We start from the raw sequence: 25,098 nt of genomic DNA, 5'->3' as shown, positions 1-25,098 counted from the left end.
TACATAAAGATATTAGTAATTAAATATGAAATGCGAGTATTTTATTTTGAACTTGAAAGAAAATTTAAGGTAGACTAAAAAACACCCATATTATATTTGTATATTTATATTATGTACCTATCATTTTTTTTTTTTTTTTTTGTACTACCTAGGTAATGTTAATAACTATATAAATTATAATAACATATTTCACAAGTTTTTTTTTTATTAAATGCACCGTGGCTATAATTACTTGTTTTACAAACTTATCCTAAATGGGCTAAATGTATTTGAAGGTACATTTTTGAAATCGATAAGGATTACACATATACATGCAATTTTGTTATTCATAAATTATGTAAATTGTGTTAATAACATATACAATATACAATATACAATATATATATATTTAGTATAAATTATAATTTATAATATTATATATACTTTATACATTATTTAAATTTAATTCATGCAAAATATTTATAACTACGGTATTATTCAGTTTAATGTCAACAAATGGTTACTATAGTTACGTATAATATGGTCAATATGTATAAGATTATTGACCCCATATGTATGCAGTCTTAAGGAGGAACAGTATCGTGTTTCGTAGGTGCGTCATTATTATTTTTTTTTGTGGCCAGATAAACACTGATTCTCTCATGATCTCCATTATTTGTTCACTAATTAAATGATGGTAGTGAAGTCAGTATCGTTGGTTGAGTTAAAAAAACAACAATGGGCCAAAGAAAAAGGTAGGTAAAATATTTATTAAACCTATAAGCCTGCATTATTTTCAATTATTCGAATTTTTTTTGATCATTTTTTTTTTTTTTAGAAGAGCTTGTAAAATTAAACAGTTACTGGAGAAATCAAAACACGCCAATTGTTTTCAATGACCAGAGGTATTTCAATTTCAAATTAATTAATTTATAATCAAGGCATTTTACTAAGTATTATTTTTATTATTCCATTCAGGGGTCATGTTATTTATCCGGAAATACGTTCAAATGATATTGATCGTCTAGCTATATACAAAGATTTACAAACACAAAAAAATTTAAGTTTTCCTCCAATTTCTCAGGATAATCAAAAACAAAACTTACACAAAGTAAGATAATGTACTTCAGTCATTTGTATGACATTAGCTTTAATACATTCTTTAAATGTTAATTATTATTAATTATTTATTACGAACTGCGCGAACACATCATTTATTTAAACCATAATATTATATACAGAATACCTACATAAATAAAATTGAAAAAGATCTAAACATTGATACTGGAGTGATGGATGATTCCAAACCAAAAAGCACTCATACAATGTAAGTTAAAAATAATGTATCTATAAAGACTAAGGCATTAAATATTAATAAATGTTTGTATATCGAATTAATAAACACTGTACATCAAAATAAAAGATTAAATCGGACATACACAATTTCAAAAGAAAACAATACTAATGAAAGAGGAGGAACACTAGAAAGACAAAAGTGGGATAAACAATATAATGCTTTAAATGGTGGATTAAACGATCAAAACTTCAATTCAAATGAGAAAAAATACTTAACCAATGAAAAAAATGAGACACCAACTTGGGTAGAATATTCATCAGAAAACCCGTAAGTAATGAGTAGATTTTACTAACTCAAAAGTTAGGCGAATAATATTTTTATGAAGACTGAATATATATTGGGTAGGTACCTTTAATAATTTATATTTAAAATAGTTCTGCAACCAATGAAATTGGAAAAACACAATTCCAAAACACTCATAAACCTTCAGATTTTGGAGGTAGCTGTGATACTTTAAGTTCATTAGATTCAAACAACGTTTATAACAGGTAACATACCTATATATAATACTGTATAACTATAGATATTTGATTGATTATACCAAAATAAATATATGCGACGAATACGTATTAATTATTTATTTTTTTATAAATATCATTAATACCAATAAAAATATTAGGTACATTATACATTTTTAAATTAAATAGTTTATAATATTTCATTATCATGTGTATGCATAGGACTTACTTGTTAGGGCAAAATATTCCATTAACCTCTGAAGAATTAGCAGCCAGAGAAATTAAAAGGCAAAAAGCAATGGAACTTCAAGAAGCTATAAAACAACAGGTGAATTGGACTAGAGCTTAAAATTTATAACGATAACCTATTGCTGTATTCTCATTATAGCTAAAAGAAAGACAATTAAAAAAAAAGGAAGAACTTGAAAAGAAAAAACAAGACGATTTGGTTGAAGAAAGACGTATACAAAGACAACAAGAAATTGAAAAAAAGCGGTTAGAAGACGAATTGAAGCGACAAAGGGAAAAAGAAGTAAGTCGTCAAAATATATTATGTAAAGCTATCATGAAGAGCGATAAAATATTTTCTAATGAGCTTTTTGTTTCCAAATAGTTGTTTGACGAACGCAAAGCAAAAGCAATGCAAGAAGTTTTGGAGAATGCACAAAAACAAGCAAAGGAGGACAAATCCAAACACATGCAAAAAAAGCGACAAAATCAGGAAGAAATCAAAGATAAGATTTCTACAGAACCTACAGTGGTAGTCAGTAACAGCAGTGAATCCTGTGAACCTAAGTGTGAAACTAAGTGTGAACCTAAGTGTGAAACTAAAATTTGCCTAGAACCCAAAGCACAACTAAATACATCGAGTCCAGTAGAGATTAAAGAGATCCCTAAGTTGCCGGACGTCGACGTGACACTTCAAACTTCACTCTCTCCACTAAACCACCAAAAAGTGTTGACACCGAGCAAATTTCGAAATCAGACTACTAGTGTTGCAATCCAAACTGACATTTTAAAGTAAATCTAATTTATAAATTTAACAAAAACGCTATTCTAAGACTGTTAAGTCTATAGAAAAATTACTTTTGTTTCAGGAAACCCGTGAAAACTTCAGTTGGTAATGCATATCAAAAATCTATAGATTTAGACCAAAGGCCTAAATGGGGAGTGAATCGACCAGAAGTACAGTACATCAAGCAAAGTGCCAAAGATCCGAATTACCAGTTGAAACTGAGACAAAAGTCGCCATGGACAAGACGGATAAATAATGCAAATTCAGCGAAAAGCCAATCACCAAACGTAAATGGACGAGCCGGGTAAACAATTTTAAAGTTACTATAAAATAGGAAAATGTATTAGGCCATTAGGTATGTTTGTTCATGTGATCGTGTGTATTTAAATGTAGCTTAACGTTTCCGGATAATTATTCAAAAAAGACGTTTGCATACGGCCGGCCAAATTTTGCAGGTGTGTTGTGTGAAAAATTCAAAATAGCATCTACTTATTACTCAAATTAGGAATTATGTATTAAAATACACGTTACTTTATTATGTAATGTTGCAGAAATGAAAAACAGTAATAGTGTTTCAAATAAAACTCCTTCGTTATCAGAAAGCATATCAGTTAGTGATGTGTTATACCAATTATCATCGTTACGAAAAGTAAGAGTACAATATATAATTCATAGTAATAAGTAAATATTCCATTATTATATTCGGTATACAACATTCGATTCGAATAAATATTAATGTAAACTTATCATCCACTAATGCATAAACAGGGTTTAAAATAACATAATTATGTTTATATTAATTTAATATAGGCTCACGAAAATCATTAATTTCAGGACGTTTTATTTTATTCAACGTAAAACGTTATTCATTTATTATGTTATATTATACAGTGTATAAAATATTACTGTATTATTAGATTTAGCTATTATACAATTGGTTGTGCGCGAGAAACCTCAAAACTATGTATAGCAGGTAACTTATTAATTGTTAATTATCATTTTATTTGTTTGCATACAGGTACTAGAAACCAAACGAAAACATTGGAAAAGTGTTATTGCTGACGAATCACCATCATCGGATTCTTCATGATTATTTAATATTAAATTTATATAGCATTAATATTATCTAAATCTTAGGACTTGGAACTATACATATAGAAGTAGAAAAAATGAAACCGTCAAACTAATTTCAAATATTAAAATACATTAATAACATTATTTTAAACTCATAAAATATGAAAACTACTTAGTTTAAAAGTTAGAATGTAGAATGTTAAAATGTATTTTTAATTAATTACTTTTCAATTTATTTTGTTTTCTTGTTGAAAAATTTAATTTTGTTGAATTGTTTATAGTAATAGTAGGTATAATTTGTTTATGTTAAAATGTAGTTCTATCATATAAGCGATTATTATAATTTAAACTTTTAAAATTGACAACCTTCGATTGTTATTTTTATGTCATATGTCCATATGTGTACTGATTATATAGTATATAATTGGTAACAACGATTTTTAAATACATAAAAATAGAACTTTTACGTTATATTATAAACTGATATAGTTAGAGCATGGAAAAATGTGGTTTTAAGTTCAATAAAAATTACAAGTAGGTAATTAACCACAGAAACATATTCATAAAATTGGTTAACATTTTTAAATGCACCTATTTATAAAATGAAATGTAACGTTTTCAACATTATATAATTGATAGATATATAATAATCATAATAATTATGAACTATCTTATTGAATTCTATTATATTAATTATTAATATATTATTATATCATACCTATTTATTAGGTATGATAATTAAACATAAATATATATGTATTAGTCTTATAAGGTTAGAAATAAATTAACAAATTATTGTAACATATTATACTAATTATCATTAGTTATTTAAGAAAATTTAGTCTGTAATCGAACAAAATCATAAAAATAACTTGAAGGCCAAAATATCATATCATAAATTATTAATATATATATATATATATATATATATAATATGAAGTTATATTACATACCTAACTGTACCATATAATTTAATTAATATTTATTGTACACTCACATAATATATTTTAATATTTATAAATATTTAACCTTAAACTTAATATTATGTGAATAAGAATTTAGTTGTTACTTATTTTTTTCTGACTCATATAGGTGTTTATTATCGAAAATTGACTTTAATTACAATTAATTTTAAAAAATGAAAACGGTTTATATATTTTTAATAAAAAAAAAAAAACATTATTACATTAACGGTATTAGCTAAAAAATATGTTAAATAACATAAATAAGTTGTACTTTTTAAGTTCATACAGGAAAATATGTTGTTTACCTACAAGTTTTTTTTTTTGTTGACAGGCCAACTACATGTATGCATGAAAAATTATAACATATATGGGATTTTATTAAAACAGTTACAAGAAAATGGCTTCACAAATTGAAGAGTTTCTTGCTAAAAAGAAGGAACAAACTACATTATTGGATTTACATAACTGTACTGCCAATTCAAAGGAAGAATTAAGAAAACTTGTGGAAAAAGTGCCCGAATTCAAGATAAAGCCAGAAAAAGTAATTTTTATTACTATTTATAATATACTTTGAAATACATACTATTATATCAATATAGGTATGATACCTATACCTACATTATTTTATAATATTTGATTGCTATTATATCGTTTATCGTGTATAGGTAAGGTGTGTGTGTAATAAATATTAAATACTACAACATTTTTTGAAAAAGTCGTTGATACTCAAAATAATTATGCATTAATTTAAATAATGAGGTTAAAAATACAAATAGGTTAACACCATATTTCCAAACCACCTACATTTTTTTTTTTTTTGATCTTATAATGCCTATTTAATTGTCGATATTATATAAATATTAATAATTAAATGCATGCGGAATATTAGGTATATTGAGCAATACTGCAATAGTTTAATGATGTACCTATACCTACGTTTTACCTACCAACCTATAATCTATATCCTTATAATATTTTCATAATCATCTATAGCTATACTTAATCAAATACAGTTTATTAATTCCAACTATAGTTTAAGTTCTTTACATAATAAAATATTTACCAAAAACTGAATGACAAAAAAATACTGAATGTTGTTGTATTTTTGAGATACTTATAGAGATACCTTTAATTTGAAGTTATAGTATATTTAAAACTACAAAATGTTATCAAATTAATTAATTTAAAAAATGTTCTCGATTTTTTTTAGAAATTGGGTGATATTAAGATAAGAGAAAAAAAATTCAAATTTAAATTGCCTAAGAAAGAAAGTAAAAAATCATTTCCATTTGCCGAGCCAACCCCGTCAGAAATGAGAGGAGTTTCATTAGACGAACTGTACTCGGTAAATATCCCATGGAAAATGCTTACTTCTCTTCGACCAAAATCAAAAATTGATGAAGAATATTTTTCGAGGTAACGATTAACAAAAATTTACACCGTTTGCATTTTTTCTCGACGAATAGTTTACCCAATATTATAGGTATATAAATAAATAGATAATACATTTAATATGATAATAAGTTTCAATATCTAAAAATTCGATAGTTTCTTTTATATTTAAATTTTATAACATAATAAAATATATAACGTAATTTTAAATAACAATATTAAATTTTAAGTATCAGTTCAATTTATCTTTGTTAATAACTACCTATACCTTTATAGCTATCTATCAGTTACTGTAGAAAAAACGTAATGAATAATAAAAATTCCAAATTGTTAAGCCAAAATGTATTTTCATGCTACTTAAGTACTTTTGCATTTAATTGAGGTAACATAATTAGTCACTAATGAACTAATAGTAAATAAACTATTATTAGTATTGTTACCCATAGGCTTAGATTAAAATTTGGTTATTAGGCATTAATCAATAACAACACAAATTTGATTAAAATTAAAATTTGTGAACTCTAAACAAATGGAAGTACTCGAGTAGGTAATAATCTATTTATAAGCTAATAAAAAAAAACTTGATAGTTAGGTTTTATTCTTACACCTCTAAATATTAAAATGTTTTCCTTGAAAAACCGATATTTCAATATTATTGGCACAATAATATCAGCTTCCGGCGCTTCCGCTAGACCCTATACAAGAAGTATAGAGATAGACTATATGTACAGCATCGTGACAGTGTCTTTTTCAAATACCTATTTCTTTTTTTTTCTGGATAAAATGTTAATTGTTATTTTGTTGTACTGTATAGACAAGTCGAACTGGGTACGGCCACGCTCAAGACCAGGAACGCGGAGAAAAAAACGCCACGTGATAGTTTTCTGCGGAAAAAGAAAAATGCGTCCGGTGGAGTTGAGTCGAAATTTTTGTCGTGCAAAGAGTGTGGTATCGAATTTTGTACAGGCGAGAGCTGCAAAGTTTTCGATTACGATTCGTTCAAAAGGGTTGCTGTGCCTGCCGTACAAACGACCACCGAACAGACGCAAGAGCCCGCCGCTCAGGAAAAAAAGACGTCGAAAAAGAAAAATGCTAGTAAAGGACTTAAAGTAAAATCGCGAGGCACGGTTGCAGTAAACATCAAAAACGGTCTGGCGAAGAAAAACGGCGAGAGAATCATAATCGGCGTGAACACAAAAAAAAAAAATTCTACTGCTGTTCCGGATAAATCAATCACCGACAAGTCATCCAACAAAAACGCCAAAATAATTATAAAGGATAAATTACATTCATCGAAAGCTGATATAAAAGTAATAAAGGAAAATTCGATTAAAAAAACACGAGTTTTCGACAAAAAAAAGTCGTAAAATATTATATAAATATACATACAATGAGAATTTTCACATATTTCATTATAATAATTATTATTATTACGGAATAGGTACCTATCTACCTTTGTTATTTGTATTTTTACCAATGATTAAAAATTTTTTTTTTTCATAAACACTAATAACCAACATTATTTGCATACCTTTATGGCTTTTTACTTTATTACATAATAAATTGATAAATGTATTAAACATTGGTACATTTTGAATTATTTAAATAAAAATTAAATGCTGTTCGTTACAGGTAGGTAATTGCATCATGTTAAAACGGGTGAACCAATTTCCTCAATTTTATTTATGCTTGTAATAGATATAGTATTCCGGATAAGGTTTTGACGAAAAGAAAAATTTGAAAAGTTTCCGAACGAGTTGCTTACACGGTCAATGATTATTGATTGCTATTAGTTGCATCATTATAATATTAATAAAGGTAGAAGAAAAAATTATTAGAAATTATTATATTTTTTTTGTATCTATATGATATATGATTATTGGCTTGGCTGCCATTGGATGAGGTAAAAAACATAAAAATACCTATCAAATTGTCTCGTTTATGGCCTTTAATAAAGAAATAAATTATTATAATAAATCTAACTTACCTTTGAACAAATATGAGTCTATGAGTGTTAATTGTATATTCTTAACTTCTTTTCTAACACATCCTCTTAAGACCATTTCTTCGAACAAATTCGCCGCCATCTTTCTCTGTCCTTTGAAACTTCTTTCCATTGTGTATTTGGTTCAACTTCTTGAGCATCTTTTCTGGTACAATTCTCTCACCGTAAACGCGGTCTACCGAGGTAACGGTGTTTTCCCAATCGGATCTTCTTTCCGCATTAATAATAATAAATGAGCCATAATTGGTATGTTATTGAGCATTAGCCACATAATAAATTTAATTTTTTATGTGACACTAAAATATGGGCCAAAAAAGACTCCTTAAGTTTTGTACACCAAAATACCGGAATTTGAAAATATTATGACAGCGACACCGCATTCCAGAACATGGAAGATACATTATTTGTTTTATATACCAAATTTTAATTTGATTAATTATCAAATGTTATGTGTACAAATTCTTCTGGTCATAATATTATGAATATGAAGCAAAATATCATTACTGTATCAAAATATTCAAGACTTAAGCCCTTTTCACACGATGATAGTTATGGTACTCTATCTAGCATACTAACTTGTATAGTATATTGCGTGTAACCTAGTATAATAATTCCTGTACTAAATTCTATTCACACCATAATGGCATAATGTGCTATGCACTGTAAATTGTACTATGTGATAATAATAAATATATGATAACGAAATATACGAAAATATCTATTATCTATATTTCTGTAATTATATTCTACTCTTTACATTTTATTTTTATAGACTTGGTTTTGGTTTATGTTTATATTTATCGGTAAAAAACAAATAGGTAGGTAGTTATATACATACATACATATATATATATATATATATATATATATATATATATATATATATATATATTAATATACATGAATATACCTTGATTAGTTTATTTGTTTTTAGTATGGATTCTCGAGAAAAAATGTTAGCTATTGCTGCTAGTGTTATTGGGCATAACATAATATTAATACAAAAGTTATTAAAAGCACCAAAAAAAAGAAATGTGTGGGTGAAAGAATGGATTTCTCGTCGAGAAAAAGGTCTAGGTTCTTTTAGTATGCTACAAAATGAATTATTGTAAGTTTATAAATCCATATTTTAATAGATAAAATGTAGGTACTTCCCTATATTGTTTAAATATAATATATAAATTAAAAAACATATTTTGTACTTTGAAGAATAGAAGATGAAAAATCGTACATGAACTATTTGAGAATGGATCCGGATATGTTTAACGAAATTTTAGGCAAAATAACTCCAGCTATTATTTTAGGTGGCATATTTTATTTTACTAAAAAGACAAAAAGTGGTAGGTGGTACAATTACAGCCGATAGTACTATGTAATAATCGTGAACCAAAAATAACTAGTTTAAATTTTAAAACTTATGCCATCAATCATCATTCATCATGGTGTTAAATGATAATTTATAATTTGTATATTGTATTGATCTCGATAATGATTTTGATTGATAAGATGTCTGTATTCTGATTGGCCGAAAATATTTCTATGCTGGTAAATAGTGTGGAAAATAGGACATGTTCTATTACCAAAAATTGTATAGTAGCTAGTATGATTCCTTTAGCAAGTATACTATATTATAATTCACACGGACCTAAAAACTAGTATACAAGCTATCATACTACTGATAGCACAACAACTAGTATCGTGTGAAACGGGCTTTAAATATTTTATTAATAATTTTTCCATGAATTACCAGAAAACAGTTTAAAACTATTTTCTGTTTAATTGTTTTAATATATATAATTTAATTAGAACACATTGTCTACAGTGACCCAAGTCAGAGGCGGTTTGAATGTATTATTCTTAGTGGTGCAAGACAATATATAGACACCCCCCCCCCCACCACCATCATAATAGAAATTACAAATAAATATTTTTTAATAAGTTTATAGTTTATAATTATAAGGCCCTTATATTCTTAACTCGACGCTTTCAACAGTTTCAGCCACGATTATCATTTATCATATGTCATTGATTAGGTACTTTATTACTTTTTTCATTTATTAAACATTAAAATTAAACATTGCGGTCAGCACATGCTCAACCAAGACCACCCACCCCCCTAACATTGGTGGTGCAGTGCACCAAAAATAGTATACTCAAACCGCCTCTGACCCAAGTTATCTATTTAAAAACTAAGCGTGTGATTCTTCTAAAATTTTAACAATTTAAATTGATTGATACTAATATACATGTATATTGTATAGTTATAAAAGCAGTAAAGCAAAAAAGTAAATTACTTTCAACATTATATTTTATTTATTAAAAAATAAATATGTACAAATTTGTTATATCACAATTCTTGTTTATTAATAGACATCACACAAAATATATACAATCTTTTATGTTATATTATGTACAAGGTATGTACAAATTGATCTATAATGTAGCTAATATTCTTGTAAAACCTACAGCTGCTGAGAGTAATGTCTGTCCTACTCCCCAAAACATTGCATACAACGGTTGCATTTGAATACTAGATGCTCGATAGACAAATGCTATGGTAGCACTGCTGACTATGCCTGAACTTAATGGAGCAAATATTCCAACCAATAAAATGAACAATGGAAAAAACCTAAAAAATAAACAAATTAGTAATAAAAATAACATAATAACAAAATAGTAATATGTACTTTATAAAGTTATAACATTTAAATATTATAAAACAAATTTCAGGGCAATAATATTTGACATACACATTAAAACCTCAAAAATATTTCGCTTTTCTTTGGTACCCCTAAAATTTGTGGCACCTTTGGCGCCCTAAAACGCATACTCTTTTCACCATCTTCCTATTAAAATGGCCAAAGTACTTAAATTAAATATCTACTATTAATCCTCCAAGTATGATTCTAACTATAAAACTATTAAGTTACCAATAAAATGTTATATGTATGTAATTGTCTGTACAATATTTAAGACATTAATTTAGACAAATAACTGAAATAACAATAAAAACAAAATATTATCTTACTTTCCAAAACTATGTTTATGGAGTGTAGCGAAAGCAATTATTGCAGCTACAGTATGGACAACAGCAGATGAGAATAACGCCCATAAAAAAGTTTGATACCACATTTCTGAAAATTGTTAATAAAAAATTAACATTGTGTTTTATTAATGAAATTTATATTATTTCTTTATAATTTACCAGGAAATGTACTAAGGGGTCGTTGAGATGTCAAACCAATTACGTTGGAGATCGGAACAAGTTCAGGATTCTTGAAATCGTTGAGTGGCATTATTTTTCAAATACAATCGTTCTTGCAAAGAAAAAAAATGAATTCAAACTATTTTATAGTGTAGGTGGATTAAAAATATAAAGCTGTCATTGAATGTTTGCTGTTGTAATTATACTTCAACACTGGTGTATATATCAGTTGTTAAAACTACAGTTAAATTTCAAAGTTTAATTTAACTTAAAAGTTTAAAATCCAGGGTCATCCCTGGAATCCTTAGATCATATATGATCTAAGCTAGAATCCAGAGTCGTTTTTGTCATGATATCATGATTCATGACTATAGATAATATATTAGCTATATCAAGGTGGATATATATATATATATATATATTTATATCCACCTTGAGCTATATCAGTGGTTATCAAGGTTTTTGTTTCATAATGATAACGATCATATCAAAATCCCAAACGGGATAACCTTACTACTTTATCTATAGTTAAATTACCAACTATATAGTAACTAGTAATTACTAATTAGTAACAACAAATGCCATTACAATTTACAAGTAGTCAGTTCTGTCAAAGCCTATTCAGTATTTGCTTTAATACTATATATATATATTAGGACTCTGTACTATAATATTTTGTTATTTGAAAAAATTTGATTGAACTACTTAACCAGATAGACGACAGCATTGTAATTATAACATGGATTCTCAGGACTATTCCGACAGTAGTGATGAAAATGATTCTGACTACAAACCACCAGGTATTAATTAGTAAAATCTTAATGAAATTGCATTTTAGTATTCTAACTAGGTAGTTATTAAAATCGTTATTATTTTATACATAATTAATACGATCACAGTACTTATAATGCTTGATGAAAATAAGTCTTCAAATGTATTGATTATTATGAAGTTTTAAGGACTAATAAACATATTAGGTACTATTTTTTATTATTAAAGTATATAAGTCAGTTTTAAAATCGAAATATTTTTAACTATTTACCAATTTATATTTCTGATTCATAAACATTTAATTTATATTTACCTTTAGGTGAAGATGAAAAATTATCAGAAGTCGATTCAGATGATCCAATTGAAGATGATGAGGATAGTGTCAGTAAATTTGCTAAAAAATCAAAGAGAACTAATAAGAAATCTACAACTAAGAAAGGAAAAAGAAGCTCACTAAAGAAATCAAAAAAAATGTAATACTTAGTGGTTTTTAACTTTTAAATATTATATCATGATTTTTTGTTTACTTTATAGAGTAATTGATGATGAAACAGTTGAAAAAACAAAAGAAGAAGTAGATACTCTTCTCAATTCCTCTGAAGACGATAAAAAGCGTTTAGATGCTTTGTGGGAAGGTATAATTGATTTCATATAAATAAATAGTACTTTTTTAAAATCAATAAATCAATAAATCATTAATTTTAATAATAATTGTTTAAAAATTATGATTTATAAAATATAAGGTATAAAAGTAAAATATTTGAACTAATTTTTATTTTATTTTTAGAATTTCAACGACCTATTCCAAAGAAATCTTCTAATACACCTTTAACCAGTGAAAATAAATCTAAATCAAAAGAATCCATAGTAAATTCTAACAAACCAGAAACAACCAAAAAAAGGAACTTTGAAGCATTATTTGACAGTTCGGACTCATCTACAAAGTAAATACAATACTATATTTTTTTTAATTCAAATTTTTAAATAAATTTAATTATTGTAACTCTTTATAAGTAATATTTAAAAAAATTATCTGTATCTACTATTTTTAATTTTTTATAATACATATACAATTTACACAAATTTCACAAGTACATGTTTGTACATTCACTACATTAATTTTTAATGTATTATAAAATTAAAAGTAGACTTACCATATAAAAAAATATAAATAAAACAACAATCATACCATAGATAATTTAATATTTAAAAAATATTTAAGAATTTATGATTTGGATAACACAATCAAAAAATGCCACTTGGCACATGACGGCCAATACTTATTTTTATTACCCCTAACTCTATAGTTAAAATTTAGCTTTCAAATCAAGAATTTTGTTGTATTATTCTTTTCACATATTTGATAGTATACCAAAATATAACATTGTATTATTATGTATAATATATATAAAAAAAAATTTGTCAAATACTGTTAGGTACAATGTTCTAATCTAGAGGTATTTAGCTGTGTAGTGCGGCTCTAAAGAGCATCACGAGTATGGATAGATAGATATTGATTAATGATATAGATCAGATGGGATTAGAGTATTAGGGGACTGGATAACTTTAAGCATCACTATTGCTGGAAAAAATTATACCAAGACTTAGACCTATTTTTTAAATTAATAGAAAATGTAAAATAAAATTATATCATTTTAATTAAACCAAAATACATTTATGAAAAATCTAAAAGCATTTATCAGTTACCAAAAAAAAACTCAATTTATGTTAATATGATTATTTTGTTTAAATGTCTTTGTTTTTTAGAGTAGAGAATAATGATGACAATACAACTACACCTAAGTTTCCAGGACCTAAAAGTGCAGTAGCTCCTATTGCTACTAAACCATCAGGTGGTTTAGCAAGTGTATTAAGTCAAATAGGAAAAAAAAGTAAATTGACAGTTTTAGAGAAATCCAAACAAGATTGGGATGGTTACAAAAAAAAAGAAGGAATTGTTGAAGAATTAGTCACACACAATAAAGGAAAAGATGGGTAAGTGTTTAAAATATTTTATATATTTGTAAACATTTAAAAATATAGTTTAATGGGTAATACTTTTGTTTAGGTACTTAGAAAAGCAAGACTTTTTAGAACGGACAGATTTACGACAATTTGAATTGGAAAAAGCAATGAGAGCTGCCAATAGGTCACACAGAAGTTAAATATAGTATCATTAATTTTATATTATATTAATGCTCTCTAATTATTTAAATAATTGGTTTTAAACTTATAAATTGTATTAAATTTAAATTATTAAACTTTTTTTAAGTAAATTAATATTATTTAATTTTTTATGACACTAGGTATTTAAAAATGCAATGACTGTATTTATAAATTAGTTTATTATATACAAACAACTGAATTGAAAAAAATATTGTAGACTATTTGAAGACAATTGTTACATAATAAATAGCTAGACTTAATACATTTATGATTTTTTTGATTAAGTATTCATAATAATTATTTTTAATGAATAATATATACTGATATGTGTGGACATTTAATATATTATATATATATATATAGTTTTTAATTGAAATTCCATGTCAATGATAATATAAATTAGTATTTATAATTATTAATGTTTCCTAATTTAAAAAAATATTACCTCTTTGAGCTTGTAAATTGAAAATGTAGACACTTCATTTCTAGCTATCACTAGATATTGTTTGAAGAAACCAATAATTAAAATTTAATCTAACAATAAATTGATTTGGTTTTGGAGTCACATGGATTTTTCGAATTATATTTATCAATGAGACTAATTTATTCGGCTTTTTGGTAAAAAATAAATGTAACTCTTCAAAACACTGTTTATACTGTGGATTTAGAGCAGCTGTAATGTCAGTCATATATCTGCAATAGTTTTCGCACATATCTAAAATTCTATTAAAGCCCAAGTAAATTTCTTCCATGAACAAAAATGAATCCCTCATGATATTTGTCTGGAATATATCGTGTATGTGCTTGATTGATTGAAAATCATTGGCATTGGTTAATTTCTCCAAGAGAAGAAAATATTCATCTTCGATGACATCCATCTGAAGATAACTATAAAGAGTATCTATTAAAAACGATAATTTGGTTTTCAGCTGGACATTATGAGCATTTATTTCATAAGATTTTGATTTTTTTTCAATCCATATTGTATGCAAATTGGTTTGCACTCTTTTAATTCTTGATAAAAATGCAAACAATTTTGAATAGTTTTCTTGAACAGAGCTAGTAAATATAAATTGTAATGGCCATTTGGTTTCAAAAGTGACTTTAATTTTTGTCCATGTTGTTTCATCAGCTTCTTCATTTTCTAATGAACTGAAACCAAACAATTGATTCACAGATTTGTGAATTTTGATATCCTGAGCTGTATTAATAAATGCCACCTTAACAGCATGTAAACTGTGTTCAGATTTCAGTGATAAACTGCACATTTTATTTAAAAAATGCTTATAAAACTCTCCATTACCCAGCAAATAAAAATCTCTTACCAATTTCATATGATAGCCAAAACTATCATTATTAAATGATGCTTTTAACATATATTCATCTACAACATCATAAAACTTGTCAATTACTTGAACAAATTCATTTTTAGTAAATAAAGGCACATTTACTAAATTAAACAAATCAGAGAACAGTTCATCTTTTTTGTGCCCATATAACTGTATAGAAATATCCTTGTAGTTTATCAATGATGATTGGTCATTTGAATGTTGTAAACTTTTAATTACATCGCCAATTCTTGTTATTTTGCTTGCAGTTGAAAGAGGAACAAAAGATGGCATTAAACTTGGTAATAAAGAAAACTGTTTAAATTCTTTTTTGCTTTTAGAATATTTGGATTCAATAAAGAACTCACGATGAGGATCAAAAATCACTCCGCGTGCGAAAAACGTGTTCAACTGCGATATTAACACCTATAATAAATTAAATATCATAAAAAAAAGATAAAACGATAAAGCAGACAAAATTAATTACATCTTAATTAAATTATAATTTTTATTTAAAAATATTAAATACTAGCTAATATAAATAGTACTACATAAATCATCCTAGTTCTTTGACTTCACTTAAGTGTTCAACTGTGTGATATGTAAGCCTTCATCACAAAATTTGTTCTCTTCCTATTATTTCTTACAAATTATAATCAAAATCTATTTAATCAAACAATTTTTTTCAGTATGCTATAAATTTAAACTGTCCTGTCTCCATTAATTAAAAGCAAGTGTCCCACAGGATAGTGTAATACTAATACCCTACCTCATTTTGGTTATCTTTACTGGCATCACCTCAATTCTCAACTAATGTTTACCTAATTTAAATCTTGAGTTTCTTCAAACTCACCTTAAGAAGCTACAAAACTGGTACACTTAGTCAATATAATCTAACCCTATAATTTCAGGTAATAATGAAATGATTCCTCAACAAATAGTTAACAGATACCTAGTATTTACCTTGAAAAAAGAGGCTAGATACTTCATTCAACCAGGACTGTTAAAGGGTATACGGTGGTAAACGCTTTATACCTTCTGATCATTAAGAAGAAACACTGTATAACTTTTAGTCATAAATGTTATGGACATTACACTTATATCTAATGATTCCAATGATGTTTATAAGTTATTGTATTCCTTCTGCTTTTTTTATGACTTCAGCACTGAATTCAACCATACAAAAACATAATCTCTAAGCAATCAGCATATTAATTAAGATGTCACGAATTATAACACTTTAAATCATCTGTAAATGAATAACTCGCCCGGAGCATAAAGATGACCAGCAGTAAACAACTATGGCAGCCAAAATATCAAACATATGACCTTTTATTTCTAACATCCAACTCATGGCTTAAGATACTCATATCCATTGTCTCTGCCTAACAAATGCATGACATACCAAATTTTACGTTTTGAATAATCTATTTAATCCCCTGCAAATCAAGTTCTGTCCAAGTATCATAATGAGAAAAAAAAATGAAAAATGATACATACCCAAGTATTTGATAAATTAGATATGTAGAAAAATATTTCTATAGTTATAAATGTATAATATAACTATAATATTACCTGTAAACATTGGTTGAATATGAGCAATAATTGATTTTTACTATCCAAAAATTCCATACAGAGTACTTCGTGTATGAGATTCAATATTTGTCCGCCATGTAACTGAGAAAGTTCAATTTGATCTAAAATATTATTAACTGCAACAATCAACGGTTTATGTTGTTCAACTTTCCTCAATGTTTCAGTCAATAAACATTTGTTTTCTTTGTTATTTGACAAATTTTTTTCAATGTCATTTATACAGTTGCGATATGGTTTCAAGGCAATTAACATACCATTGACAAAAGCTTCAAAGTATAAACCTCGTCTGTTTGATTCTGATTCTGTGTAAATATTATGTAATCGGTTAAAGGATACAATAACGGTGTTAAGTTTCTGATATTCTTCAGCCAAATTTAAGAAACACTTCAACAGTTGCTTGTCTTCAGTGTTCAAAATAATATATTCATCATCAGTGAAATTGCTGTCATTGTCAACAATACACTGCAATATTTCAGATTTGTGGCCAAGTAGAGTAAACAAAATATCAGGAATTAAACATTCCATTGTATTTATTATATCTTAAACAGCTTATATAATGATAATTGGTCAATATAATTCAATTAATATTTACAAGTTAGTAGTTTATTTATTATTTAAAGTTAAATGTTTATAAATCATATTGAGGCAATTAAAAACATTTTTATATTTTTAATTAAAATACGGTTATACATTTAAAAAAAACTTATAATATAGCTATAAGTGAAAGTGATAAAATGATAAAAGATTATCAAGAAACAGATTTCAAACGATAACAATCTCAACAAAAGTTTTTTTATTAAAATAGAATATTTATTATTTACAATCTGTAACATAAGTACAGTAAGTCAATATGCAAAAAATAGGATTTCTTTTTTTTTTACAAAATATTTACATAATGGTATAATATTAGGAGGGAGGCTGTCCAGTGACAGAACCCTCATATCAACAAAAGTTAGTCACTTATATAGTTATATAGTGCTTATATTCTGTGCTTCCTCACTTAGTTAATATCTACTTATTTTTATTTACAAGGACGCAGGGAGTAAAAATGAAGATTAGAATCAAATAAGAGTTATATTCTAGAGTAGGAAGTTGCTAGAATATTGATTAATATTTAATGAATAATATAGATTAATGGTAGTTATACGAATTATTATATTAATATCTAATACCTACGTACATATACATAATACATATTATATCTCATTCGGTATTATAACTAATTTAGGGATTCCAGATTTATTTTTTTAAATACGGTACATTTTTTAAAAATCATATCTATATACTTCAATACTTGTAATTTGCATTTGCATTGGTGTTACACTGTTCATTTGGGCAGGGGGCGGGGACTTGTGTTAGCAATTAACATATTTTACATATTAAATTTGAGTCATTTGGCCTAGAAATAACATTTAATTTTACTCAATAATATACTATAAAATAAAGTTAAACACAATATTAAACAGTAGAAACAAATATAAATTATAATTAAAATTAAAAACAAATTTTATGTTGACTTTCCCATAATAACATTTTAACAAAAAATTGAATTTAAACAAAAATTCTTATTATTAATTATTAATGTATAACAAAATATATCAAGGTGACTTTCTCATGATAAATTTATAATAAAAATAAATAAAGAATTAAATAAAAATTTGAATAATGTAGTAACATTTGGTTTTACTCATTTGTATACATTATTAATTTATAAAATAATATATTAGGTGACTTTCCTCTGATAAAATTATTATAAAAAAAGGCGGGTAAGTCGTGGATGTCGCTCTGTTGTACAGTAGTTTACAAGTGGGTTACTGTAATGGATGGAATTAAATTTGAATCCAATGATATTATAATATCATTGTATACGAAAACCGATTCTGAAGTGAAGACGGATTATCTGTCTAGGATATATTATAGATTATTAAAAATTTTCAAATCTTAGATTTAAAAAGAAAATTTTTTATGAATTTCTAGTTTGAAATAATTTGCGAATTTTCGTAATTTTCATGATTTTTACGTATGTTGTCAAAATTCAAACTTTGAATGCTTGTAAAAAAAATTGTGACTACGCATTTCTTTTATTCTTCAATTGCTATTGTAAAAATATGATAGGCGCCATGTATTAAATTTTCAAATCTTAGATATAAAAGGAAAATTTTTTATGAATTTCTAGCTTAAAATAATAGCATTTAAATTCAAACTTTGAATCCTTGTAATAAAAAAATTGTGGCTATGAATTTATTTTATTTTTCAACTGCTATTGTAACAATATGTTTAGAGCCTTGTATTAAATTTTCAAGCTTTTCTACCAAACAAATAAATTTTTATCGATTTTTATTGAAAAAAAAACTAAATATTTTGAAAATTTTATCAAATATAGAAAATGCCTATATAAACATTCAGTGAAAATTTCAAGTATCTGCGGTCATTTGTTTTAGACTTTTAGAGTTACACCAAAATAAGAAAATCACTAAATGTGAAATCCAGTGAAAATCCAATGTTGTTAAAATTTAAATTTCAAATGCTCATAAAAATTTAATTTGAATTTTCGGTTGACTTTTTATTTGTGATAAAGATTGACAAACTTGTAAGGAATCTTGTATTAAATTTTCAAATCTTAGATTTAAAAAGAAATTTTTTTATGAATTTCTAGCTTAAAATAATTTGTGAATTTTCATGATTTTTACATAATATATTGTCAAAATTCAAACTTTGAATGCTTATAAAAAAAAATTGTGACTATGTATTTCTTTTATTTTTCAACTGCTATTGTATAAATATGTAAGGAGCCTTGTATTACATTTTCAAATCTTAGAATTAAAAAGAAACACTTTTATGAATATCTATCTAAGATAATTTGAACATTGCCGTAATTTTTACGTATTTTGAACTTTAAATGCTTATAAAAAAAATTGTGCCTATGTATTTTTAATATTTTTCAAGTGCTATTGTTACAATATGTTAGAAGCCTTGTATTAAATTTTCAAGCTTTTCTACCGAACACATACATTTTTATCGATATTTATAGAAAAAAAAACTAAAAAAGTTGAAAAATTAAAATGTCAGTAAACAGCTCAAAACAAAATTTTATAAAATATATAAAATGCCTATATAAACATTCAGTAGAAATTTCAAGAATCTGCGGTCATTTGTTTTAGAGTTACACCAAAATAAAGAAATCGCTTAAAGTGAAAATCCAATGTTGGAAAAATTTAAATTTCAAATGCTCATAAAAATTTAATTTGAATTTCCGGTGGACTTTTTATTTGTCATAAAGATTGAAAAACTTTTAAGGAATCTTGTATTAAATTTTCAAATCTTAGATTTAAAAAGAAAATTGTTTATGAATTTCTAGCTTAAAATATTTTGTGAATTTTTGTGATTTTTACGTATATTGTCAAAATTCAAACTTTGAATGCTTATAAAAAACAATTGTGACTATGAATTTATTTTATTTTTCAACTGCTATTGTAACAATATGTTAAGAGCCTTGTATTAAATTTTTAAGCTTTTCTGCCTAACAAATAATTTTTTATCAATATTAATTTTAAAAAAAACTAATAATGATCGAAAATTTCAAATGCCTATGAATAGTTCAACTTAAAGCTCTCGAGATAATAACCGATCGGCGATCACCGCCTACAACTTACAAGACACTATTATTTTCACCGACTCCCTTAGCACTATCAACAATATAAAAAACACATACAATAACTCATTAGACATTGGCTTACATATTCAGAATAAAATGTAAACGTGACAGTACCACAATAAATTCAAAATTATTTTTTTTTGGATTCCCGGACACTCCAATATAAAAGAAAACGAACTCGCCGATCTTGAAGCCAAAACTGCAATTACCTCCACATTAGCGTCGTACACACAAATCATTCCATTCAGTGACATACAAACGCTAATAAAGTTATAAAAAATAAATGTCAACGTAGATGGCACCAGAAGTGGACATATATTACTGCACAAAATTAAATTGTATTAAACATGATACCGGCGATAGTTGAAAATTTCCTATATTTAAATGCATAGAAAATTCGTGGTCATATAACTAGACTCAGAATCGATCACACTCAAATTTCTCACAGCTTCCTAGTAGGCAGTAGCTAAGGAAGAATTTCCAATGTGCCCATCATGCGGTGTCCAAGTCTCCATCAACAACATCCTCACCAAATGCCGAACATACCACAATATCCGAACAAGCCACAACCTTACTGAATCACTAACAAAATTACTAAGCAATCACCAATCCCAATCCATGGCAAAGATCACCCAGTTTATTACAGCCGTCAACCTCCAAACAAAAATATAATTAATACTTAAATTTAGTAACTACCTACATAATTAATATGTAATTAATTATTTTGCTTTAAGCCCAATGGTCTAATTTGCCGAGGGTATATATATGTACAATAAAATAATACATAATACCTAGTAATAATAATTAATACTTTAAGTTGGTGTGTTCTGAAAATTGTAATGATACATATATGTGGATTGTGGACTAAGGTAAAATCTGATTGAAATTTTATCGGAAGCTACCTATGTATACTTGATAAACCATCGTCCATCAAAACTCTTATGAAAATAATTGTTAATTGTATGAACTTAATGCACTTGTAAATCCATAATCTATCTATATAATGTATATGCATTATAGTATTAAAATTATAGCATACTGCGGCCTGCGATTAACCGATTTCCTCCGATGAATATATTATTTTAAATGTTTGTAAAAAAAAATAAATAATCATAACGATTTTCACACAACTACCTATATGTCATATTATTATATCTATAATATGCGTAGCTATAATATTATAAACCTACAAGCTACAACCAACTGTAACACTACTTACGACATTATACCGTCACTAGAATATGTATAATCGAAGTCTCATAATAATAAATCTTTTTGAAAATCGTGTCAACGCTCAATAATGAGTGTTATTTAAATTTCGTAGATTAATATAATAATATACTTCTATCAGATACATATTATATATAGACATAATAATATAGTACATTAATAAATATAAATAAAAATAGGTACTTATAATGTTATTATTTGTGAGTAACCTTGGAAACGACTTAAGGGTTATGTATCATTTTATAGGTAACTATATGAACATATTGTGTATAATAATATATAAGATATATAATATCTAGTACAACCTAGTACCATCATTGACGCAACCGAGATAAAACAAAGGGGGTGCTAATAACTTTATATATAAAATGTAAATATTAAAGAGTCTTATTTTTAGACAATATAAAATTTGATGCATACCTTAACATGATACAATTAATTTTTATTTTCAAGTTTCCATAATTCATCCGGTAAAATTGGTCCTGAACTAATTTACTAATCGCCGGTTAATTGATCGCTACTTGCCAGGATATTGGACTGTCAAATAAAAATTACACATTCAATTGTTTTAAGTTCATAAAATGTTTAGTTACAAATTATTCCTTACATAAATTATATTATATTACAGTTAATTATGAAGTTATTTTTGTACATAATTATTTAAAAGATAAGATAATATTAATATTATAACTATTGCTTATACTTCATGTAATTTAGTTAAAATGTTGTAGGAACTTAAATTTAAAAATATCAATTGAATAATATGAAAATTTAATCTAAAATTATGAGTTATTTCTATTAAAAAGAGTACTTTAATTCTCGTATGATTATAATATGGTCGTCACATATTTTTGTAATCTGCGCTCTGCGGGGTCCTTGACACTTATGTTTAGAATAAAAACATCTATAATATCTACTATTTTCTTTTTCTTTTAATATAATTTATTATAAATTTGTATAATAGTGTATATTATCATATCTGTTATAATTAATAATTATTGTCATCCATATTGTAAATTTATCGAACAGTCCTTTATTTAAAATAAATAAATAAATGATAGTATTTAAATATTCTTTATGAAATATACCAATTGTCCTAGTATACCCTGCACATACTAAAAAAAATAATTTTTTTTATTTTTTTGTTTAATGATCAATAATCTTGGCGACCAATAAATTGTGTCCGTGATAAGTTCTTCAGAAATTAATTATTTTCGACCAATAAATACACCACGACTCCCCATATTATACTTGGACTTGATAATAATTTTAAATATTTTGTTGATATATTAAAATTATTATTTTTTTTTTTTTCATGGTATTGAGAATCGGAGGAGGGACTGATATTAACATTGCTTCCCCTCCGGCGTAGGCGGAAATGGGGAGAGGGCTTGGGTGAAATGTGATTTTATTTGAATATAGTTTTTTTTTAGTTTAATTTAGCCCCCCCAGAAATTTCTATGGATTTCCACCTATGTCTTCCGGCCATATTAAAATTATTTATAAGTATTACAATTTCATGATATAAGTAAAATGGGTACAATTTAAATTAAAATCAATAACACAGAAGATAAATGCACAGATATAAACTAACACTATATTAGTTATTGTATATATATATATCTGTGAATAAATGATAAACAATAGATTTAAAAAAAATTAGAAACTATTATAATAACATTAGGTTTAGATTATATCTTACGTTGTATTTTGATACAGATTATGTGGTCGAAGTAAAAAACATTGTAGTTGTCGTTTCTGAAATCTGAATTAAATAAACATGTTCAATCGACAATCGATTTGGATTGTCAAAATGAACTTTATTGAGTTTGTGACTTGTGTAAGTGAAACAAATATAAATTTATGATTTTGAATTTATATAGGTAGCTTTTGATTTGAAAACCGTGGGCCGTTTAAACTTGAAATAAAGTTTTACAGTGTTGCCGCATACCATAGTCTGTTATCAGCATTGGCGCGTGCGAAACCGTTTGAAAGTAACCACTAACCGTTCAGTTCTAAAATGTTAAATCAGTAATCACTTAAATTCGATTGCTCACTAATTGGTAATTTTTCAGTTAATATGTTTTTTAAATATTATAATATGTTTATCATCCATCGTTGCTTAAGAATATCAGAAAGAGAAAATATCTTTGACATTTTCAAAAGTTTCCGTGCCGTTTTACACGGTTTAACATAACATTGTAATTTAAAATTTGTAGCTTATATTGATAATGCCGGTAGGTATTAGTGGTATTACATTTTCTTTTTGTTTTCAATTTCAAATCGTAAACCATCGTTTTATTGTGGTTATATTATATTCTAAATACTAATCCATAGACATATAAAGAGATGGACTGCGCTTAGAGAGAGAGGTGTCAAGTCATCATTGTTAAAGAGAGAAAAATATATACTACAGGTTGGCATGGAGTAAACGACATATGTAACTTTATTATTCCATATAAAAAATAAAAATTATAGTGATTACTGATTAGTGATTACAATTTACAATCAAAATAAATGTAAACATTAAATAGAAATATAAAATAATTTAATATACAATATATTAGTATATACAAATTTAAAAAAAATTATAATCGTTCCAATATTGTATATTTGTATGTGCTGTGTAAGTAAAAACTAATAATTACTAATTATTAATTAAATATTATAAAATATAAATTATAATTGTCAACATCAATGTTTAATATTATAATATCTAATTAAACTATTTATATAATTACAAGAAAGCAATACATTAATAGACAATAATTTAATGCCTAGGTACAGTATACATTTATACAAAATACTATTGATTCCTAAAATGTATAGTTTTTGTCAAATGTGATCTAATTCTTTCCTTGGGTTCACTAATACTATTATTAAAGTGATGAAGCCTAATTGT

General features: G+C 26.0%; 5 protein-coding genes across 6 annotated transcripts; 3 read left to right on the top strand and 2 right to left on the bottom strand.

The window, feature by feature from the left end:
* The first annotated feature begins 623 nt into the window (after positions 1-623).
* LOC107173774 (uncharacterized) lies at positions 624-3,984 on the top strand. Its single transcript, XM_015524439.2, has 13 exons — positions 624-734; positions 818-884; positions 958-1,090; positions 1,221-1,306; positions 1,403-1,603; positions 1,711-1,824; positions 2,017-2,122; positions 2,183-2,326; positions 2,408-2,814; positions 2,892-3,113; positions 3,203-3,264; positions 3,361-3,458; positions 3,828-3,984. The coding sequence occupies exons 1-13, from the start codon at positions 671-673 to the stop codon at positions 3,897-3,899; spliced, it is 1,776 nt and encodes a 591-aa protein (XP_015379925.1). The 5' UTR covers positions 624-670; the 3' UTR covers positions 3,900-3,984.
* Positions 2,982-8,081, top strand: LOC107173775 (uncharacterized). 2 transcript variants are annotated; one of them, XM_089224347.1, is made up of 4 exons: positions 2,982-3,113; positions 5,180-5,389; positions 6,059-6,264; positions 7,055-8,081. In XM_089224347.1, exons 2-4 carry the CDS (start codon positions 5,246-5,248, stop codon positions 7,605-7,607), a joined length of 903 nt encoding a protein of 300 aa, XP_089080473.1. In that variant the 5' UTR covers positions 2,982-3,113; positions 5,180-5,245; the 3' UTR covers positions 7,608-8,081. The 2 variants fall into 2 exon arrangements, with proteins under 2 accessions (XP_089080473.1, XP_015379929.2); XM_015524443.2 differs by lacking the exon at positions 2,982-3,113 and having other exon boundaries at positions 4,882-5,389.
* Positions 8,082-10,535: 2,454 nt separating this feature from the next.
* LOC107163175 (transmembrane protein 170A) lies at positions 10,536-11,817 on the bottom strand. Its single transcript, XM_015510451.2, has 3 exons — positions 11,451-11,817; positions 11,274-11,379; positions 10,536-10,874 (listed from the first exon to the last, which is right to left on the bottom strand). Exons 1-3 carry the CDS (start codon positions 11,539-11,541, stop codon positions 10,679-10,681), a joined length of 393 nt encoding a protein of 130 aa, XP_015365937.1. The 5' UTR covers positions 11,542-11,817; the 3' UTR covers positions 10,536-10,678.
* A 158-nt stretch (positions 11,818-11,975) lies between these two features.
* Positions 11,976-14,649, top strand: Yeti (yeti). Its single transcript, XM_015510450.2, has 6 exons — positions 11,976-12,250; positions 12,541-12,694; positions 12,756-12,856; positions 13,009-13,165; positions 13,989-14,216; positions 14,290-14,649. The coding sequence occupies exons 1-6, from the start codon at positions 12,190-12,192 to the stop codon at positions 14,384-14,386; spliced, it is 798 nt and encodes a 265-aa protein (XP_015365936.1). The 5' UTR covers positions 11,976-12,189; the 3' UTR covers positions 14,387-14,649.
* Positions 14,650-14,722: 73 nt separating this feature from the next.
* On the bottom strand, positions 14,723-18,015 carry Grip75 (gamma-tubulin complex component 4). Its single transcript, XM_015510446.2, has 2 exons — positions 17,291-18,015; positions 14,723-16,141 (listed from the first exon to the last, which is right to left on the bottom strand). Exons 1-2 carry the CDS (start codon positions 17,834-17,836, stop codon positions 14,873-14,875), a joined length of 1,815 nt encoding a protein of 604 aa, XP_015365932.1. The 5' UTR covers positions 17,837-18,015; the 3' UTR covers positions 14,723-14,872.
* Between the last annotated feature and the right edge of the window lie 7,083 nt (positions 18,016-25,098).

Source organism: Diuraphis noxia, unplaced genomic scaffold (genome assembly GCF_037042655.1).
Source record: "Diuraphis noxia isolate RWA-SAM2 unplaced genomic scaffold, SU_Dnox_SAM2 contig0003, whole genome shotgun sequence".
In the NCBI taxonomy this organism is placed as follows: Eukaryota; Metazoa; Arthropoda; class Insecta; order Hemiptera; family Aphididae; genus Diuraphis; species Diuraphis noxia.
Note: the sequence above shows the minus strand (reverse complement) of the source record. Positions and strands in the feature narration are given on the sequence as shown.